This window comes from Leptinotarsa decemlineata, unplaced genomic scaffold (assembly GCF_025532065.1).
Source record: "Leptinotarsa decemlineata unplaced genomic scaffold, Ldec_3_MD MMD2_tig00002974_RagTag_RagTag, whole genome shotgun sequence".
NCBI classification, from domain to species: Eukaryota; Metazoa; Arthropoda; class Insecta; order Coleoptera; family Chrysomelidae; genus Leptinotarsa; species Leptinotarsa decemlineata.
The window spans coordinates 12575707-12594965 of NW_027412578.1; the positions used below are offsets into that span (position 1 = coordinate 12575707).

Sequence of the window (19259 nt, forward strand, 5' to 3'; positions counted from 1 at the left end):
CTTTCTGGACTTTCAAAGGATAAGGTAAAAGAAAATTCTCTCTAAATAGTGAAACTTTACTCATCAAATGGAAAAGCAAAACAAATATATCACAGGTTTTTCTGTATTAAGAATACTGAAGAGGACTTCTCCAAAAAAAAATCCGACCAATCACCATCATTCACACACAATTTCGATTTCCGAAACACAATAGAAAAATACTTCCTATAATTTTCATCCCCACGTCTGCTTTTGGAGGAGCCCTCTCTAATAAACACAACAAAATAATAACAATACAGAAAATAAAATATCTATTGTAACCACAACAATAAACTTCTAAAACCCTCAATAAAAAACAAACTATATTAAAATGTGCTTATCACTAACTAAATACAAAAATATATAAAACCTCAAATAACAAACCCCAAATGTTATTTTGCAAACGTAATAGGCGAAATCCTAACCCTAAATCAGACCATCTTCCTTAGAAATATCACAAATGTGTCTTTTGCAAGCCAGTCCTCAAAATCTTTCTTCAAATCTCAACAGAGGTCACCAAAAAGTTCTGAACAAGTCTGAGGAAAACTATATAAACCCTTCAACCTACCCCATCTTGAAATGATACTGATAAATGTTAAAATTGTTTCAAATTAGGTCTGGAGACCTTCAAGATCACCAGATATGAACCCCATTGGCCAAACTCCCAAAAATTGTCCCAAACATCTGAAGACCGACCTGCAAGTGTTTCTTAGTTTTTCCAAGGAAAATTTCTGGATGATACAACTTTTGACAGTTAAGTACATAGCCACCATTAACGTTTTGATTTTTTCTCTTAATTTCTTAGACCACTGGAAAATTGAACTCTTGATATGTGGAGACCCGAATTTTCATTTGAATTTTTGCGTGACGTACCCAGCGAGTTAACTTCACCTTGACATACTAAAAATAGACTTTTCATGGAAAAAAATATTGCCCGACCAGTGGAAAGCTATCCCCTTTATTCGTAAAGCTAATTTGGTCTAAAACTATTTCTGCCCAAAAGTTCCTATCACATACGTTTATTCTCTAGGTTCGTAGAGGCGCTAAATTTGAAATAAATTATTTGTACATAATTTAAAATTCCTCAAGTACTGTAAGTAATTGGATCCTATGAATTTAGAACATGGTTTCGAATGGTGAAATATTCAATTTTGAATTGGGCTTTTTGGATTATACAATTGATTCAGTAATAAAAGTTAACATTTTTTTAAAATTTCAAACCTCATAAGTGTTCGAAACTCTGAAGTATATATAAATAAATAACAAAACAACTGTTGTTTATGTGGCTTGTGGAGGTGGTATTGAACTATAATTGATATTTTGCCTTAATTGTTGATTTATAAAGATGATTTTCCTTTTTTAAAGTAGAATATCTAGGTACGTATAAATTATTTCAACTTGATATAGACGTTGTTGCTAATATGTGAATTAGAAACAAATTCCTTTAAAAATTAAAACCCAACATTTGAAACATCAATTTGAATACTTTCCGAAGTGAATTTGAAAAACTCATGAATCAAACTCAACTTTATTTTGTTCAAACTCGCATTTGCTGTAATAACCCAAATTGAGGAACATTCCCCATTCTGCTGAAAGTAGTTTGGAAAACTTGAACTTTCCTATTTTCTAGGAATCTCTGATACTAAAATTATGTCGTCTGTCTATTACTCTCTCCAAGCAATCGGGCTTCAAAATTGAATAATCCATCAGTCGTAATTGGAATTATCTCCTAAATTGGTACTTGTTTTTGCGCAAGTCCCACCCTACGTACAACGTATAAAGTGCTGTCTAATCAACAAAATACATTTGGAAATTGGTTTCTACCTAACCTACACCTCAATTTAAAATGGCATGATCGACAAGTGGCACAGACACAGAGGATCATCCTGGATAGCCGTGTATACAGGGAAATTATATACTATTGAACCGCCGGCACACATTCCATAGACCGACCCACGTTTCCTGTTCAATCTGCGACCGTCCCGAAGAATCCTATCGGAATACTGATAAGGTTTACGTTGAGGTTATACAGGGCGTACTTGGGATTCAGGATTTTTTGGTGAATTGAATATTCTATTTGCTAACTATCATCTTTGGTCGGTTCGGGCGGTTTTGGATCGGAAGGGTTGGCATTCTGTACCAATAGAGAAGACAAAGCCTCCAGTGATTGCCGCACCTGCAACAAATTATTTGTGTTATTCGTCGATGTTGTTTCTAGATGAATAAATTTTCTCAATTTCATACCTTGAACAATGGGGAATGTTTCTGCTGACGAAAATCAAGTAGTTTTCATAAAAGAGCTCTAAAACAACGCATTTTAAACTTATCATTTCAACCTTTTTCTTTAAAAAATTATTTGAATACTTAAAAAAGAGGAATGAGATAATGCATTCAACATTTAAAGGGATTCGTTTCTATTTCAACATTTGGCAACATCGGTTATAGCTAATAAAGGACAATGACTCTGTTACCTGTATGGAACAAACAAAGATGACATATTTCAGAGGCGTGCTGTTCTGTTTACTTATGTTCTGTGTTCCGAGACATTCTGTGACATATGACATTTTGTGCACCTAACATGTCTTCCTCTATATAAATAAATAACAAAACAACTGTTGTTTATGTGGCTTGTGGAGGTGGTATTGAACTATAACTTACATTTTACCTTAATTGTTGATTTATAAAGATAATTTTCCTTTTTTAAAGTAGAATATCTAGGTACGTATAAATTATTTCAACTTGATACAGGCGCTGTTGCCAATATGCGAATTAGAAACAAATCTCTTTAAAAATTAATACCCAACATTTGAAACATCAATTTGAATACTTTTCGAAGTGAATTTGAAAAACTCATGAATTAAACTCAACTTTATTTTGTTCAAACTTGCATTTGCTGTAATAACCCAAATTGAGGAACATTCCCCATTCTAAATCAACTTGCAATCTTCATTTCACATTCTATCACGTGTTCTACTATAGAATAGCTTCTTTGGTCGAGTTTGAACACGCCTGAGGAAGCTTCTGTATAGTGAAACACGTCTTGCGGTTTGGTAAACCAGATGTTTCTCAAACATCTAAAGTGATACCTATATTTAATAAAGGTTCTAAATCTTCATCGGATAATTACCGCCTAAATAGCATAATATCTATAATTTGGAAAGTATTCTTATTTTGAAAATCGGTTCTGCTTCAACAGTTCACAATATGGCTTTTGAAGAAATAGATCTACCACTCAATCAGCTTACAATCTAATTTCCAACATAGTCGAAGGACTAGATCAGGGAAAGCACTCTTCTTTGACGTTATGCGACCTGACAAAGGCTTTTGACTGTGTATCACATACTATTTTAATTGCAAAAATGAGTTAGTATGGTATCCAGGGCGTAGCTCTCAAGCTCGTCCAGTCTTATCTCACAAACAGGTACCAATATGTTGAAGTGAACAACATAAAGTCAGACCTCAAAGAAATGAAGCATGGCGTACCTCAGGGCTCCATTTTAGGTGCACTATTGTTCTTGATCTATATCAATGATCTATCAGTTTCACAAAACCAGCCAGATGTACCTAATGACGCGAGATAGCGAAACAGCTTATAAATGGTTTGCTGCTAATAAGCTGACTCTGAATTAAATCATAACTGGAAATTTAATTGTATATTTCAATCCAAATATGCATCCATCAAAAAGTATAAATTTTTTAGGATTTGTTATTGATAATAAATTGAGCTTATCTGATCACATCAAAGCTGTGACTAGCAAACTTTCCATTGTCTTGTTTATACTGAGACGATTAAATAATGTGGTAAGCTTGATGATGCTCAAAAAAGCCTACTATGGATTATTTCACTCAGTTATGTCATATGGTATTCTGATTTGGGGTAGTTCAGGTAACTCTATTAGTGTTTTTAGGTGCCAGAAAAAGGCCATAAAAATAATAGCCAAAGCAGGTTACAAAGATCACTGTCGTTCTCTTTTTATTCAACTTGGAATTATGCCACTTCCAATATTATATATCAATAAAGTTTTACTAGAGATTCATGAAAATAAATTTGACAGACATTGTGATATTCATGTATGTGGAACGGGATCCGCAAGCTTATTGAAACTGCCCAGAAACAAATCAACAATAAGTAAGAGAAATTCTCTAAACTTACATTTGTATAGTAATAATAATAATATTTATTCAGTTGGATCATATATAGATGACTTTGAGTATGTCAAAACGTGTGCAAATACAAAATTAAAAATATAAACTCCATGCACTTAGAGGCAGAATATACAATTCACATAGATAATATAGTATAACATAAATATTCAAAACCTAAAATAATCTGCTATTTATGCAACAGCATCGTTATTAAAATCTTCCTAAAATGTTACACATGTTCAGAATCATAAGTTATCATCCATATATTCTTTGAGAGAATAGGATTTATCCAGGAGCAACTCTTTGATTTGATATAGTTTTAGAGCCAGATTTTTTATTGTACTTGAAAGTTTATTGTACAGTTTAATGGCCATAAGACTGGGACATGATTCAGATACAACTAATCGGCGTGTTGGCACTTCCCACTGTAGGGAAATTCTAGTATTAGGGGTTCCTCAGGGTTCTCTGAAGGCATTGAGCCTCGCGAAATTCAAATCTACTATTGAAAAGTTTCTTCTACAACACTGTTTTTATAACATTGAGGAATATATTGACAAGGTAGGGTCTTTAATTTATGAAAGACCTCATTAAATCCTTGGTTTATTGATTTTGTATTTATAGTTTTATTTGATCAACAAACTTTACTTTTATATATGATTTTATCCTTGTAACTCCAAACAAGGACTTCTGCATTCGTGACTTGCCATACATATAAAATCGCCAAATAAAGTACTCTACTCTACTGTAAACTGTTCAGTGAAAATTTCATAGTCCAGTGTTACTCGAATATATTATATATTCACATCAAGTATCCCCAATTTCATCACGTAACAAATTGAATATTTCTTTGTTCTAGGTACTTTGGTGAATTAGCTGTACATCTGAGGCGAGTGAAAACCCTGGTAGGTAGGTTGATTCAAAAGTTTTGTTCGTTTTAACGTCATGTGTTTTTGTAGCTCCATAACTCAATAAATATGTATCAATAGAGAATGTTGTACTCTATACATTTAAGAGCAGACAGTTGTTGGTTCACAGATGGATCAAAAAGTGTTATTACCTGTTAATGAGGTAACATTGCAGTGTTACAGGCAATAACACAGACCGAAGTGTTATTACCTGTTAATGACGTAACATTGTAATGTTATAGGTAATAACAGACCGGATTGGCATTACCTGTTAATGGCGTAACATTGCAATGTTGCAGGTAACAATATGCCGGAGTGTTATTACCTGTTAATGACATAACATTGCACTGTTTCAGGTAATAACAGACCGGAGTGTTATTACCTGTTAATGGCGTAACATTGCAATGTTGCAGGCCGACGTGTTATTGCGTGTTAATGGCATTTGCAATGTTACAGGTAATAACATGCCGGAGTGGCATTACCTGTTAATGACGTAACATCGCAAGGCTACATGTAATAACAGGCCGGCGTGTTATTACCTGTTAATGGCGTAACATTTGCAATGTTACAGGTAATAACACAGATCAATAGCAACGCTTCAACAAGAGAGGCGGACTTGAGTCAACATAAATACAAGCTACAAACTAGAAATCACCACTCATCGGTGAATCATCAAGGTGAATAAACCTCTGAAGAAGCCAGCCACTCGTACTGCCGAAACGTTAGGATGCAGTTCCAAACTACGACGGCCTTCAAGCCCGAATGGAGATAGTCAACACTGAATTGGGTTATCCCCCGGAATAATTAAATGAATAAATTCCTTTCACCTGAGCGATGAGATCCAAATTGGAATCCAGGAAGTCGTTGACGGCCCCTGCTGACTTCGAGTGCATTTGAGAGTGCCACTGGAGCAGATCGTTATAGATATCTACGGAGCCGCTTCCCAGTTTCCCTTGCAACGCCAACGAGTACTTATTTTGGATTTTTCCTATTCGATAGAGAAGGACGCCCGCTGAGAAGAACAGTAAGACTAAAAGTAGGGTTGTGGCGAACAGAATGAGGCTCTGCCGGGGCAATTTTCTAAATTCCGTGAAGGTGCCTTTTATCGTCTTCACCAGGCCTCTGGAATCTTTGTCTCGATGCAAAACTGAAAAAAAACAACACCCAGATAAAACGTGTAAATGGAAATAAACATGTGAACAAGCAAATCCAGAAGTATACACGATTGTAAGGTCTGTTCAAAGAATAGGGTGGATGTTCAAATTTCGCGGGCAACGTACATTCTATTAGCGGTTTTTTTATGTTGGTACACTCGTGTCAAACATATGTTCACAGTGTCAACTGTATAGCATGCTTGGTTTGTTGTTGAAAGGCATAAATGTTAGAAGTGATTTGCTTGTTCGGCGATTTTCATCTATCAGAAAAAATGGATAGAAAAATTTCCGCCAAATGTTGTGTGAAAAATTGAATTAGGTGCTCAAAAACACTTGGAATGTTGACAGTGGCATATAGTGACTGTACTCCGAGTAAAAAAAAATCGCGACTTTAATCATGAACTTTGGACCACGAATTTTGAAATACAAATTGTTGACTTCAAACTCTCGAATATAATTTCGAATTACTTTTTTAAACAAGTATATACATAACAATTTTCAATTGAAGGTAACTCATATACAAATTGAACTGAGAGCTAACGGCAACAATGTTAAATGTTAGAACTAAATTCTTACCGGGGTCATTTTTATTGTCTATGCATCGCCATTGTAAATAATTGAAAATTAGGATGATTTCATAAAGTTTGCCCCCCGTAACAAGATAGCTTCTGCATATCGATAGGGTGTACGAGCGAATAGGTGAACCAGTTCGTTAAATACTTTGAAAAATCGGTAAACTGGTCTCTTATATTTGCGTCCTTAAAATGCCATAACTAGTCATTCGGTTTCTTCATTATTGAGCGTCCTTATCTACATAGGCGTAATGTGTTTTGTTTCTTGTGAAGGTAACTTTGTTTTGTATTTATTAAATATATTTATTAAATATACTGTTATATTGATTAACTTTAAAATGTAAGATACAGTTGGCCAATACTTGTTTTTCAAAATACATTATCATAGATTTTCATCACATTCACACTTTATTGTGAGATAATTAGTTGACCTAGTTATTAAACTCAGGTATAAATGTTCGTTAGACTCATTTATAACAGTCATTAATTAGTTCCTAGAATATTATTAATTTCGAGGTAGATAGTAATATTTCAAAAAGTATATATAAATCATAATGTATGTAGAATTCAGTTTGTTAGTGAACACGCTTGAAAAAGCTATTGTGCAGCGAAACACGTGTTGCGGACTTGTTAATCTGTTCTAGTGAAAACCTCACAATAAAGAAACTTTGTGTTTAATTGTGACACAAATAGAAATACAAAACAATTCAAAGAACTAAGATTATAAAAAAAGGAAAGAAAAAAGAAAAAAAAAGATAAAAAAAAGAAAGAAAAAAACAGAAAAAAAACAATAAAGTGTTTTTCAAAATACATCAACTTTAAAATAGTTTTTGACATAAGTAAACAACTGACAAATAGCTGAATAATGTGATTGAATTTTATTATTTTTATAGTATTAAGATGGATGCCGTAGCAGTTCCAAGTAATGTACAAAGAAAGCGGAAGTTTATGTCGTTAGAAGAAAAAAGATTGTCTGTAGAGTGTACGGAAATTTAAAAAATACACTCCGTACAGTGGAAGCTGTAGCCCAGTATTCATTTTTAACGGGAATATCCGTGTCGACAATTGAACGCATTGTACGTGAAAAAAAGGTGACTGGGATTGTGCAAGCTCCAAAAGTACATTGTCGTAGTAGAAAAAAAAATGAATTGGACGAGTACCAGAAAAATGTTGTACGCTATACCGTTCAATCTTTCTTTTTTGAGAATAAAGCGCCAACCCTATAATTCATTAGGACAAAGCTAATGGATAATGATCTTATTCCAAAAATGAGCAAAGAGAAGTTAAGGAAAATAATAAAAAAAGATTTAAAATTTATATATGCCAAACGATCCCGTAAATCTGTCTTAATATGAAGAGAAGATAGTCCTCATGGCGACGGAGATATATCCGCTCTATTGGAGAAATGCGTTCTGCTCACAAAAAGATTCATTATCTGGACGAAACGTGGGTGAATGCTGGTCACACAGTATCTAAGATGTGGCAAGATACTACTGTAACTAGTTACCGTCAAGCATTAGTGGACGGTTTATCAACAGGGTTACGCGGACCAACGGATAAAGGACAACGACTAATTGTCGCCCATATAGGTAGCGAGAGTGGCTTTTTAGACGATAGTGTACCAATTTTTTTGTCCAAAAAAACGGGGGATTATCATAAAGACATGGACGCCCAACGCTTTGAAGAATGGTTTGAATCCTTTCTTTCACGAGTCAAGCCAAATTCGGTAACAGTAATGGATAAAGCTTCTTATCACAGCCGATTAGTAGAATAGCTGGCAACTATGACCACCAGAAAAGCAGACATGCAGAGTTGGAGGACATGGTTAAGGCCGAGCTTATGAGTATCATTAAACAGCATCGTGACAGATATCGCCAGCATGTTGTGGATACAATATCTCGTGCTGAAAGCATCACAATTTTGAGACTTCCTCCTTACCATTGCGAATTAAACCCGATAGAACTGATCTGGGCCCAAATTAAGGGTTACGTAGCTCGTGAAAACGTGACATATAAAATTTCTGATGTCCAACGTTTATTAGAACTCGCAATGGAACGGATACGGAAAGAAGATTGGGCTAGTGCTGTAGCCCATGTGATGAAGGAAGAAGAGAAAATGTGGAGATTGGACGGAAAGAAGATTAGGCTACCTCTTCGGACGAGTCAATGGATTCTGAAACTTCATAAGCATAACATAGGTAATTATTTCTTTTCTTTGTAGTTCTCTTTCTATATAAAAGGAACATAATTATTCTGTAAATTTTTCTGTTTTTTTGAAGTCCTGTATTAGGCATAGTAAGAAAATGTAATCAGTTTTACCATTGACACCAGGTAGCGCCACCTACTATAACAATTTTTACGTAATTACCTATGTGTTTAAATAAATAAAAATTATATTTTGGTACGCCTCTGCAGAGTTAGTAAGCGGATTATTCGTTGGTCACTTCAAGTGCGACGTTGCTAATGAATCTCCTTCAATTGAAAATTGTTATAGTATAGTAGGAATATTTCATGTAAATATCCTATTAATTTGGTTGTTAACCATAGAATTTTGTTATATCTTATTGGAAACTGTTTCGCGATAAAATAATTGATTTCTATCAAAATAGGTATGTATCCTCCTTTGAATAATTGAAAAGAAAATTCAGAGGCCTGCAAATTATTCCTGAGAAACATAGCAGGTGTTGCGGTATTCTAATGTCAATTTTTAATAACCTGCAACTCAAAATCGATGAACCGTTATCGACAATACAATTATTCCACCTTCATTCAACCAGAAAATCTTGACCTTAAGAAAGTGCCGCAAAACATGATAGATAGATACATCTTTATTGTCTGAAATTTGTAGACACAGGGTGTCATGTTCATAAATACATAAAATGTTAAACATATATAAAATGTTTTTTTTTCTAGACTATATAGTATTCACAAAAATACAGTGGAGATTAAAAATAACAGATCAAAAAAAAACAAGCAGAAAAACATCAAAGATAAGAAGAAAAATACAAATATGTTATGAATAAAACAAAACAATTTCAAAATTACTTGACATAAATTGTAATATACAAGACAAGACAAGAATTTGTATGCAAAATACTCTTCCAAACTGTAGAAGCACTTTCCCCACACAAGGTTCTATACTGATTTTCTAGATTTTTTAAGTTAATTAATTAAGGTAATATGGTAATGTGGGCAGTGGAAGGGCAAGTTTTTCATCGCTACGCGTAGACCTTTTTGTATGGCTTTCAAACTTTTCTTTATGCTTGTGAAGTAAGCAGAGTCTCTAAAATTATTACTTCAAGTATTGTTAGTATTTTATTTCTGCAGAAAAGTGGCCTACACTTCAATTTGAATATTATTCTCGAAGCTCTTTTCTGGATAACGAATACACTCTGCATCAGGATCTGGCTGCCTGAGCCCTAGAAAGGAATTCCATACCGGCGATGACTCTCCATGACTGAATATCCAGTTATTTCTGCTGAAAATCCGAGTTCACGAGATATGACATTCATGGCAAAGCAACCAGAAGATAATTTCTTTTTCAAAGCAGTAATTTGTGTATCAAATTTTGAATTATGTCACAGATATTCAATACTCGGTACTCACTTCTCTAGGCAAAATTCAATCAAATCGATGACTATTTTCACAGAGACAATAACACTGAATGTTTACCAAAAATCTGCTCTAAAAATTGGATCAAAAAATTTCCATCAAATTTTGAGTAAAAACTTGAATTGAGTACTCAAAAAAACACTTGAAATGTAGACAATGACAGTGACACTTGAGAAAGCTACTGTGCTAGCGAAACAAATATTTTATGAGAAATTTATAAATATTTTTTGAGGAAAATGAAACTTCACCTTACCTCTTGAGTAGACCTCGTACACGACAAATATTATTTTAATGGGAAAACAAAATAAACGGGAATGGTACTCACCCTCTTTAGTGTTTAACAGCGATGGATCTTTTGTCAACGATTTCATTAAGGAAAATTTTGGCGTGATTGTGATTGGCGGTGAATCCCTGCCGCTTTCAGCTTCTCCGGATTCACTGGAGTCTATGATGTCGGGCTCCTGCAACATACGTATTTAATGCAACGTTCTCGTTCCCAAATATAGAATGATACATGAAAGAATTGTTTGAAAGGTTTGAAAGATATACTGCATAACGAGAAGAAACAACCATGAGAAATAACAAAATCACAGAGAAAATAAATTGAAATAAAATAGAAGAATAAATATATAAATATAGTATATACTAGTATTTCTCGTTCGTTATTGTTTTAAGGTTATTTAAAAAAATATTTCTAACGTTTCAGTTCGATGTTCTTTAAAAGCGTGTTTTTTAGTTTTTTAAACTATATTTATTTTTCATTTTTTAGTTTCGTATGCTATAAAAGCGTGTTTTTGAATAATAATAATAAACTACCAAGCACCCACCGCCATCTGGCCAGAGTTTTCAACTCATGACTGGACGGAGAGCAGCCGATTCCGGATTGGTTTGTCGAGGGGCGGACCGTTTTTATCCCCAAAAGCGGAGATTTGTCGATTCCTAAGAATTACAGACCGATAACATGCTTGAATTCGTGTTATAAGTTGTTTACAAGCATCTTATACACACGAATACACACCGCAGTTGACCGAGTGTTCGAACAGATATATGAGCAGAGAGGGTCGAAGAGAGGAGTCGCTGCTCATCGATAGATGTGTAACGCAGGACTCGATACAATTTAAGCATAACCTCTCTATGGCCTGGATCGATTACCGTAAGGCATTTGATATAATTTCGCATGAGCTCATCTTGCATTTGCTCAGATGCCTTGCGGTACCGACAACATAGTGAGATGCATTGAACAACTGATACCACTTTGGCGAACTCGCTTCACCATAACATCTGGTCAAGCAAGAGTCCAAACAGGGTGGGTCACTTTCAGAAGGGGTATATTTCAGGGTGATTCCCTCAGTCCCCTTCTCTTCTGCATCTCACTATAGCCATTATTCGTTGCGCTCAGAAATACTCGAGGGTATAACTGTGGCACTCCCGGAAACCGGAGGCACAAGGTCACCCATTTGTTTTATACGGATGATCTTGAACTTTATGCTTCTGGAGAGAAGGATCTCCAACAGTCCTTGAGGGTAGTGGAAGAGTACACGCATGCTATCGGTATGAAATTCGGGATAGACAAATGTGCAATGGTCCAAATCAAAAGAGAACGATGCGGGGACTACGGAGAGGATGTGCAGCTCGTAGATGGAAGCATCTCACACCATCTGGATGCCAGAGAGACGTATACTTACCTCGGGGTGGAACAAAGCCACTCACAAGAGGTAACAGCAGTGAAAAACTCTCTCCGCGGCAAGTATCAGCACAAACTTCGACAGATCTGGTCATCGGAACTGTCGGGGAAGAACAAAGTTGCTGCAACAAATATGCTTGCCGTTCCAATCTTACTCTAACTCGTTTGGAGTAGTGAAGTGGACTCGGGAGGAGTTGTATCAACTCGACGTAAAGATCCGAAAAATGATGCATCTCTATAGGAGTTTGCATCCCAAATCGTCCGTTCCACGGTTGTACTTCCCCCGACAACAGGGAGGCCGTGGACTTTTGAGTTTGAAGTGTCTACATGACAGAATGGTACTGGATACAGCCTGTAAAGTCGTCAGAAGTTCGGAACCCTTCCTCTGCATGGCCCGTGACCACGAGAGAGCAGGAATTGGAGCATTTCTCCTTAGGGCAGCTGCTCGAGCAGCTGATGAACTCGGTATAGTTTTCGATACTGAACGAGGTGACCACAACTCTCACCGAGTTGAAACCCGTTCAGCAAAAAGCTCAGATAAAAGCCGCAGAGATCACCTTACTTCTGTGGAGACACAAGGATAAGCCAATGCATGGGGTCTTCTTCAATAAAATTGGCGACCTTGGCTTATCAAAGCGCCTGACGTTCGCTTTTCTCAGGTCGAGTGGGCTGAAGTCGGAAACTGAGGGGATCACCATGGCTTGCCAGGATGGTGTCTTCAACACCTTAGTCTACCGCAGTCGCGTGATGGGTATAGAGGTTCCCGACACAAGATGCAGGGCCTGCCGCGAGGCACCCGAGACTCTAATGCACTTGCTATCAGCATGTCCAGCATATGGGGTCTCGGCCTATATCCATCGACATAACGCGGCCCTAAGAGTGCTATATTACCATCTACGGCACTCTTACGGTATGTACGAGACACCCGTGTTGCCCTCAGGCTCATACGAGCTAATAAGCCTGATGCAGTCCTTCTCGACCACCAGAGCAAAACGATATTTGTCGTGGAGTTTTCAGCTCCTGGCGAGACGAATATCGTCAGAAAAGAAGAGGAAAAACGGATAAAATATCGAGATTTTCTCTTCGAACTCATACAAGCAACGAAGACATTTTGCCGCGTCCACGTGCCCAATCATGTCGTGACTCGAGACTTACTTTGTGATTTACTTTGTTTATTACATAAATATTAAGTACCTATTGTGATATTAGCTAAGAACTTAAATAAGTTTAAAATTTTTGAAAAACCATCGATAATATTCGAAAGAGGGATCAACACCTACTCAAATAAACATCTCACCTATTTTAAGTATTTTTAAGGTGCAATTAATATTTTTTCTTAAATAAGGGTTTGTTACGTTGATTATCGATAAGTAAAAATGTCGAAGACTGCATAACGTTGTGATTTAAAGATAAAAAAATGAAGCCTGACTGATTATAATAACGTTTGTTTTTATTTTTCCTCAAAACATAATACTTATAAGGAAGTTTCGGTTTCGGCCGAAACTGAGACCGTTGCTGAAATTCGGTTTCGGTCGTAAAAACCAGTTTCGGCTGGACACTACAAGGAGGTTACATACAGCGCCATCTACCCGCGAATAGATCAAGCAATAATATCGATAATTCTGTCAAATACAGATCCCGATATGAAATGAAAAGGAAAGTTACAAACAAACATACATACATAAAGGTGAAGCTAATATAAAGCGTGTAATAAGGAAGAACTTGATAATCTATCAATTTTATATTTTCATTCACCTCAATTTTCTATTATACTAACTTTTTCAACTCCTTCTTGTCCAAATCATAAGTAAACATTTTCAAAGTTCTTGTTGTGTTTACACACATAATAACTTAAACGGCATGAAATTTAATACAATAAAAAAATGAATCGACACGATGAGACAAGTAATTTTGAAGAATCTGTCTTCATTTTTTATTGACTACATTGACTCACCAGAGGTGAGAAGTCAAAAGTAGAAGAAAGATGAGTTATTTCATTCCAGAACGTTCCCAAATACTGAATATTAAATGCTTTTCACAATAGATTCCAACAATATATTGAAAAAACCAAATTAACTGATTTACAATACACAAACAACACCATTTATCCACATCATTTTCCACATCATTGATAATTATATTTTATCAGATTGTCATTGTATCACTCATTTCCCTGTGATTAATTACTGGAAAAAAATGTATGCAAATTGATGATTTGAAAATGGAACAGACAACATTTCTCATCTTATACGAATCCACTCTATTCTTGATTTATTATCGCTAATAATGAAATAACAATAAATCAATATTCACTTGCAACGTCAACATGAATACATGTTTTTGACCTAGACCTAGAGATGGCAGTAGTTGTTTGAAAAATATCACTGAGTATATTAGAAAGTACGCAATGTATAAAGCATATTTTTCAAGTTTGAAGACGCTGCGTTGTTTAGTATTTGTTTGGCAGTCATCAATAGCAAACGATTTCGGTGAATTTTTGAAAATGGAGGAAATTGGTCATCGTTATGTGGTACACTACTTTTATTTGAAAGGCCTCAGCCCAACTAATATAAAAACTGAACTGGATTTCGCTCTGGGTGAGTCTGCTCCTTCCTTTACAACAATAAAATATAGGGTAGCCGAGTTTAAACGAGACCGTACGAGCTGCCAAGACGAGCATTGCAGTGGTCGACCAAATGAGGTGACGTCTCCAGAAACGGTGAAGACTGATCGTCAACTGAAAGTGCGCGAGCTAGCATGACATCACCGCAAAAGGAATGCAGTCGGCAACCGCCGATTAAACTCTAGTTGAGTACCGAAACGACTATAGGATTCTAGAACGATCGTTACCGATATATAAAGCCGGTTTCTCGTCTAGAGAGGGCAGTTGAGTTCACAAGATGAATTGAGCGGTTTAACAAGGAATTCAAGTAGTGGAAATAAATAAAGCGTTAGTTGCTAAGTGTTGAAAATAAATTAGTTTGTGATAGTGAAATATTGTTGGAAATAAATTTGTTTAAGACGGTTAATTCTTTAAATTTGTTTAAGGCAGTTACTTTTTTGAATTGTTACAATATTGCTTACTATATTTGTATGTAACAGTCTAAGCAGAGCTAACGGAAATTAACAAACTATAATGTGCTTTGAATGTGATAATATTCACACAATATTGAGTTGTTTTAAACAAGTCTTTTCCGAATGCAGTACATCATGGATTCGATTGAACTCTGACAAAAAATGATTTGCAAATGTTGAGATGGTCTTGTTAATCAAAAACTACTCCTTACTTTCTTTTATTCTCTTGGAGAAAGTTCTCCCCGTTTGACCAATGAAAAATCGGGACAAGAATCTCAAGTCAACTTATGTATTCCTGATTTAGTTGACACTCAAAAATTTTGCATAAATTGTTGACAGTCAGTACCAGCAATTTATGTTCTTGAATTGTGTGTGTCCATTTTCGAAAATAAGGATGATTTTAGCAAAAGATCAACTATGCGCAATGAGAACACAAGATACAAAAATTATTTTCAAATTCCGCTAACGAAATACAAGATACCCTACAGATCACCAGATAGTTCTGGACTGATGACGTTTAATAAACTATTTCAATAGACTGAAATCAAGTTTGACAATGAAAGTGTTCAAGTTCTCATTGCACTTCTAGGTTGTTTGTTTCAAGAAACAATAGTAGGCGTCATCGGGCATTGACAAAATTTTATGTTGGCCAAACGGGGCTAAACTCTTTCAAAGAACAAAAGATCATAGTAGTAGTTTCTCGAATGTGAAGAAGACATTGCACATTTGCCAACCATTTTTTGACAGAGGGGCATAGTTCAACCATGAGTTGGGGTTCATTTTTGAAAAATTTGTACCATGGTTGTACGAAAGAGAAACCAAATCCAGAGTAGGTGAGTAGTATAGCTAACGTGGTTCTAGATACAATGGTAACCATGCCATCGAGCTGTCCATCGAGAGCGTAAGGGGTGCGGTTGTTTGGGGTGAAGAAGTGTGTCAAAAAGGCCTTGTTGGCGAAGAACAATGGTGGTGTTGACAAAGTTCTTGAGCAACCCTTGTTCTTGTAGATCGTCAATGACCAGAGGGTTGTGATGGTCAATGACCAGAGGGTTGTGATGGTCAATGACCAGAGGGTGTGCCCGAAAAGGGATGGCCGAAGAGGGTTGGCCGAAGACCATTCACTGAGCCAAAACGGCTCTAATACGACACGGCTAACCTACACCTGCCGAGGCCTTTTCTTACAACACCCTCTGGTCATTGACCATCACAACCCTCTGGTCATTGACGATCTACAAGAACAAGGGTTGCTCAAGAACTTTGTCAACACCACCATTGTTCTTCGCCAACAAGGCCTTTTTGACACACTTCTTCACCCCAAACAACCGCACCCCTCACGCTCTCGATGGACAGCTCGATGGCATGGTTACCATTGTATCTAGAACCACGTTAGCTATACTACTTAGGTGAAAGAGCTCACTTACCTCGATATCGGGTTCTATGATGACAGGAGAAGCGGTCCTAGCCTTTTCCCAAACAGTCCTCATGAAAACCAGGGTACTGTCCCTCGACATGAGACTGCCAAAGACGTGTTTGTCTTCACTGGTAGACACTCCAACAGCATTCGGAATTATCCTCGCCGTCTTTTCTTTTGTTATGTCTTCTACTGTTAGGATTGGTATCAACAGCTGCAAGCAGAAAATGTTTATTCATTCCATAACCATGGAAATACAGAAGGAAATCTTTTTTCAACAGGGAGTCACTTCTCCCATCTTGACGGTCCTTGACCCTTACCTTAGTAACATATCCAAAAACATTCGAATAGAACGCGAAGTAGTTCTTGGTGATATAAAGATGGCCTTGCAGCAGGATGTCGCCAATAAGAGCGCAGGAATAGTGATTAAGGACCTTCTCGTCCTCCTCGACGTTCGGAAAGTGCCGCAGGAACTTTTTCTGTCTGGCCTTGGAAGTGATGTGCACTTTGGGTTCCTTGACGGCTTTGGGACTGGGCGGTTCGGTGGGTTGTGCTTGAGCAGTCATGATGGGCGTCGAGGTGGACAGGTGTTTTAGAGATGCCCTGAAAAAAAGAAGGGTTCAGCATTAGACACCAAGGTGGTTGACGTCCAAAGTTTTGCTTTGCTGCGGATCTCACATTAATTTTCGATGACTAGATTTGAGTTTTCTATCGACTCACTTTGACTGTTTTGAAGCCGCCAGTTCTGATTCATGACTTATTTATAACTTAATCATCAATGAAAAAAAAAAAGAACAACTGAGGTTCTGAATTCGAGCCTCTCGGCACTCCAGAGCTGGGAGTAATTGATCAGGTAGACTAAGAACCCTGCTGTAGGGTCAATAATTTCATATACAGGGTGTAACTGGATACGTGTAAAACATTTAAGGATGTGATTCCTCATCGAAAAAAAGATAGGATCTTTCATATAAAGAAACTTCATTGGAGCATCCCTTGTGAAGATACAGCCCCTTAAAGGGGGTACATAAAATTTGTATAACAATTTTTTTCACAAGCACTGAAAAAGTTACAATATTGAAATTAACCTGACGTTTTGTACTACCAAAAAGACACTTAACCAGTAATTTATTTGGTTTACCCCATGGTTGTAAGGGGTGGAAAACGCAACCCCTAAAATTTATTTCCAATGTAACTTTTTGTCTTATTATTTACCATTTAAAACTGTATTTTCGATAGCCTGTTTCATTCTAAACAAAAAATGTCTCTTGGGTTTTTTGCCAAAAATAAACCAGTTCGCAGCAAAAAATGATTTTACGAACAACTACAGAGATACATCGTCATAAATGCGAACTGGATTTATTGTTATTTTGTAGTTAGTACCTGCATTAAACGATTAAAGGGTAATAAACAAAACTAATTTATTAATAACATAACACACAACATGTAGAAATCATAGTAAATGTTCAATATGTCTACCTTCAGACATTACGCAAGCGTCTAGACGTCGGCGCATTGAGCCGCGTATTCGCTCAAATATTCCTGGAGTCTCTCTGATTACCCTGCACGCATCGATGATGCGGTTTCTTAAGTCCTCTACATCGCGAACAGGAGTACGATAAACCAAATGCTGTAATAGGCCCCAAATAGAGAAATCGAGAGGATTGAGATCCGGGGATCGAGCGGGCCAGTTATGTGGTCCTCCTCGACCTATCCACTGATTTGCATATGTTTCAGTTAAATGCTGACGTGCTACTTGACTAAAATGGGCGGAAGCCCATGCATAAACAATATATCCCTTCTGACGCCCAAAGGAACTTCCTCCAGCAGTACTGGATGCACTTCTCTTAAAAATTGAACGTATGCCTCACCATTTAATCGAGGAAGTAAAAAATGAGGCCCAATTAAATCATCCCCAATAACTCCGAGCCACACGTGTAAAATAATTTTTTGCTGCGAACTGGTTTATTTTGGGCAAAAAACTCAAGAGACATTTTTTGTTTAGAATGAAACAGGCTATCGGAAATAAATTTTTAAATGGTAATCAAATAATGAGACAAAAAGTTACATTGGAAATAAGTTTTAGGGGTTACGTTTTCCACCCCTTACAACCATGGGGTAAACCAAATACATTTCTGGCTAAGTGTCTTTTTGGTAGTACAAAACGTCAGGTTAATTTCAATATTGTAACTTTTTTAGTGCTTGTGAAAAAAATTGTTATACACATTTTATGTACCCTCTTTAAAGGGGGCAGCCAAAATCGGCAGCTATTTTTCCGGAATTACCCGAATGGTCAATGGCGTACCGAAATAGTTTTTTTTATTCAAGCAAGAACCGCATCAACCACAGAGGGTTATTAGCGGGGTACATTGCAAGTTATAATGATATCATGTTTTTTGGGTTTCTTATATGCCCTCATGTGGAAAAGTATACGGCTGTAGTGTATATTCTGTATCAAGGAATATTTTTTCGTCCCCGTCCTAGAGGGTTAAACACCCCCCCGAAATGAATAAAATTCTTGAAATACGAAGGAAACGATAAGCCACTTTGAAATTGATACGAATGATTTCTATCATTACTTTTTGTATTCGGTATTAAGAAAAATCTCTTCGGCCCCGCCCAAGCGGGTTAAACACACCCTCGAAATGTAAAAAAAAAATCTTGTGATATGAAGGAAACGAAAAGC

The 19259-nt window shown here is 36.5% G+C and overlaps 1 protein-coding gene across 4 annotated transcripts in view; it reads right to left on the reverse strand.

The window, feature by feature from the left end:
* Nucleotides 1-35: 35 nt before the first annotated feature.
* LOC111514073 (uncharacterized) overlaps nt 36-19259 on the reverse strand; it is a 69671-nt gene continuing 50447 nt past the window's right edge. For all 4 annotated transcript variants that reach the window (XM_074177503.1, XM_074177502.1, XM_074177504.1 and 1 more), the window contains 5 exons: nt 16897-17179; nt 16587-16790; nt 10732-10867; nt 5897-6216; nt 36-2194 (listed from right to left, as the gene is read on the reverse strand). In XM_074177503.1, the coding sequence (XP_074033604.1) occupies nt 2099-2194; nt 5897-6216; nt 10732-10867; nt 16587-16790; nt 16897-17179 (1039 nt within the window). In that variant the 3' untranslated portion in view covers nt 36-2098. The remainder of the gene's footprint in view (nt 2195-5896; nt 6217-10731; nt 10868-16586; nt 16791-16896; nt 17180-19259) is intronic.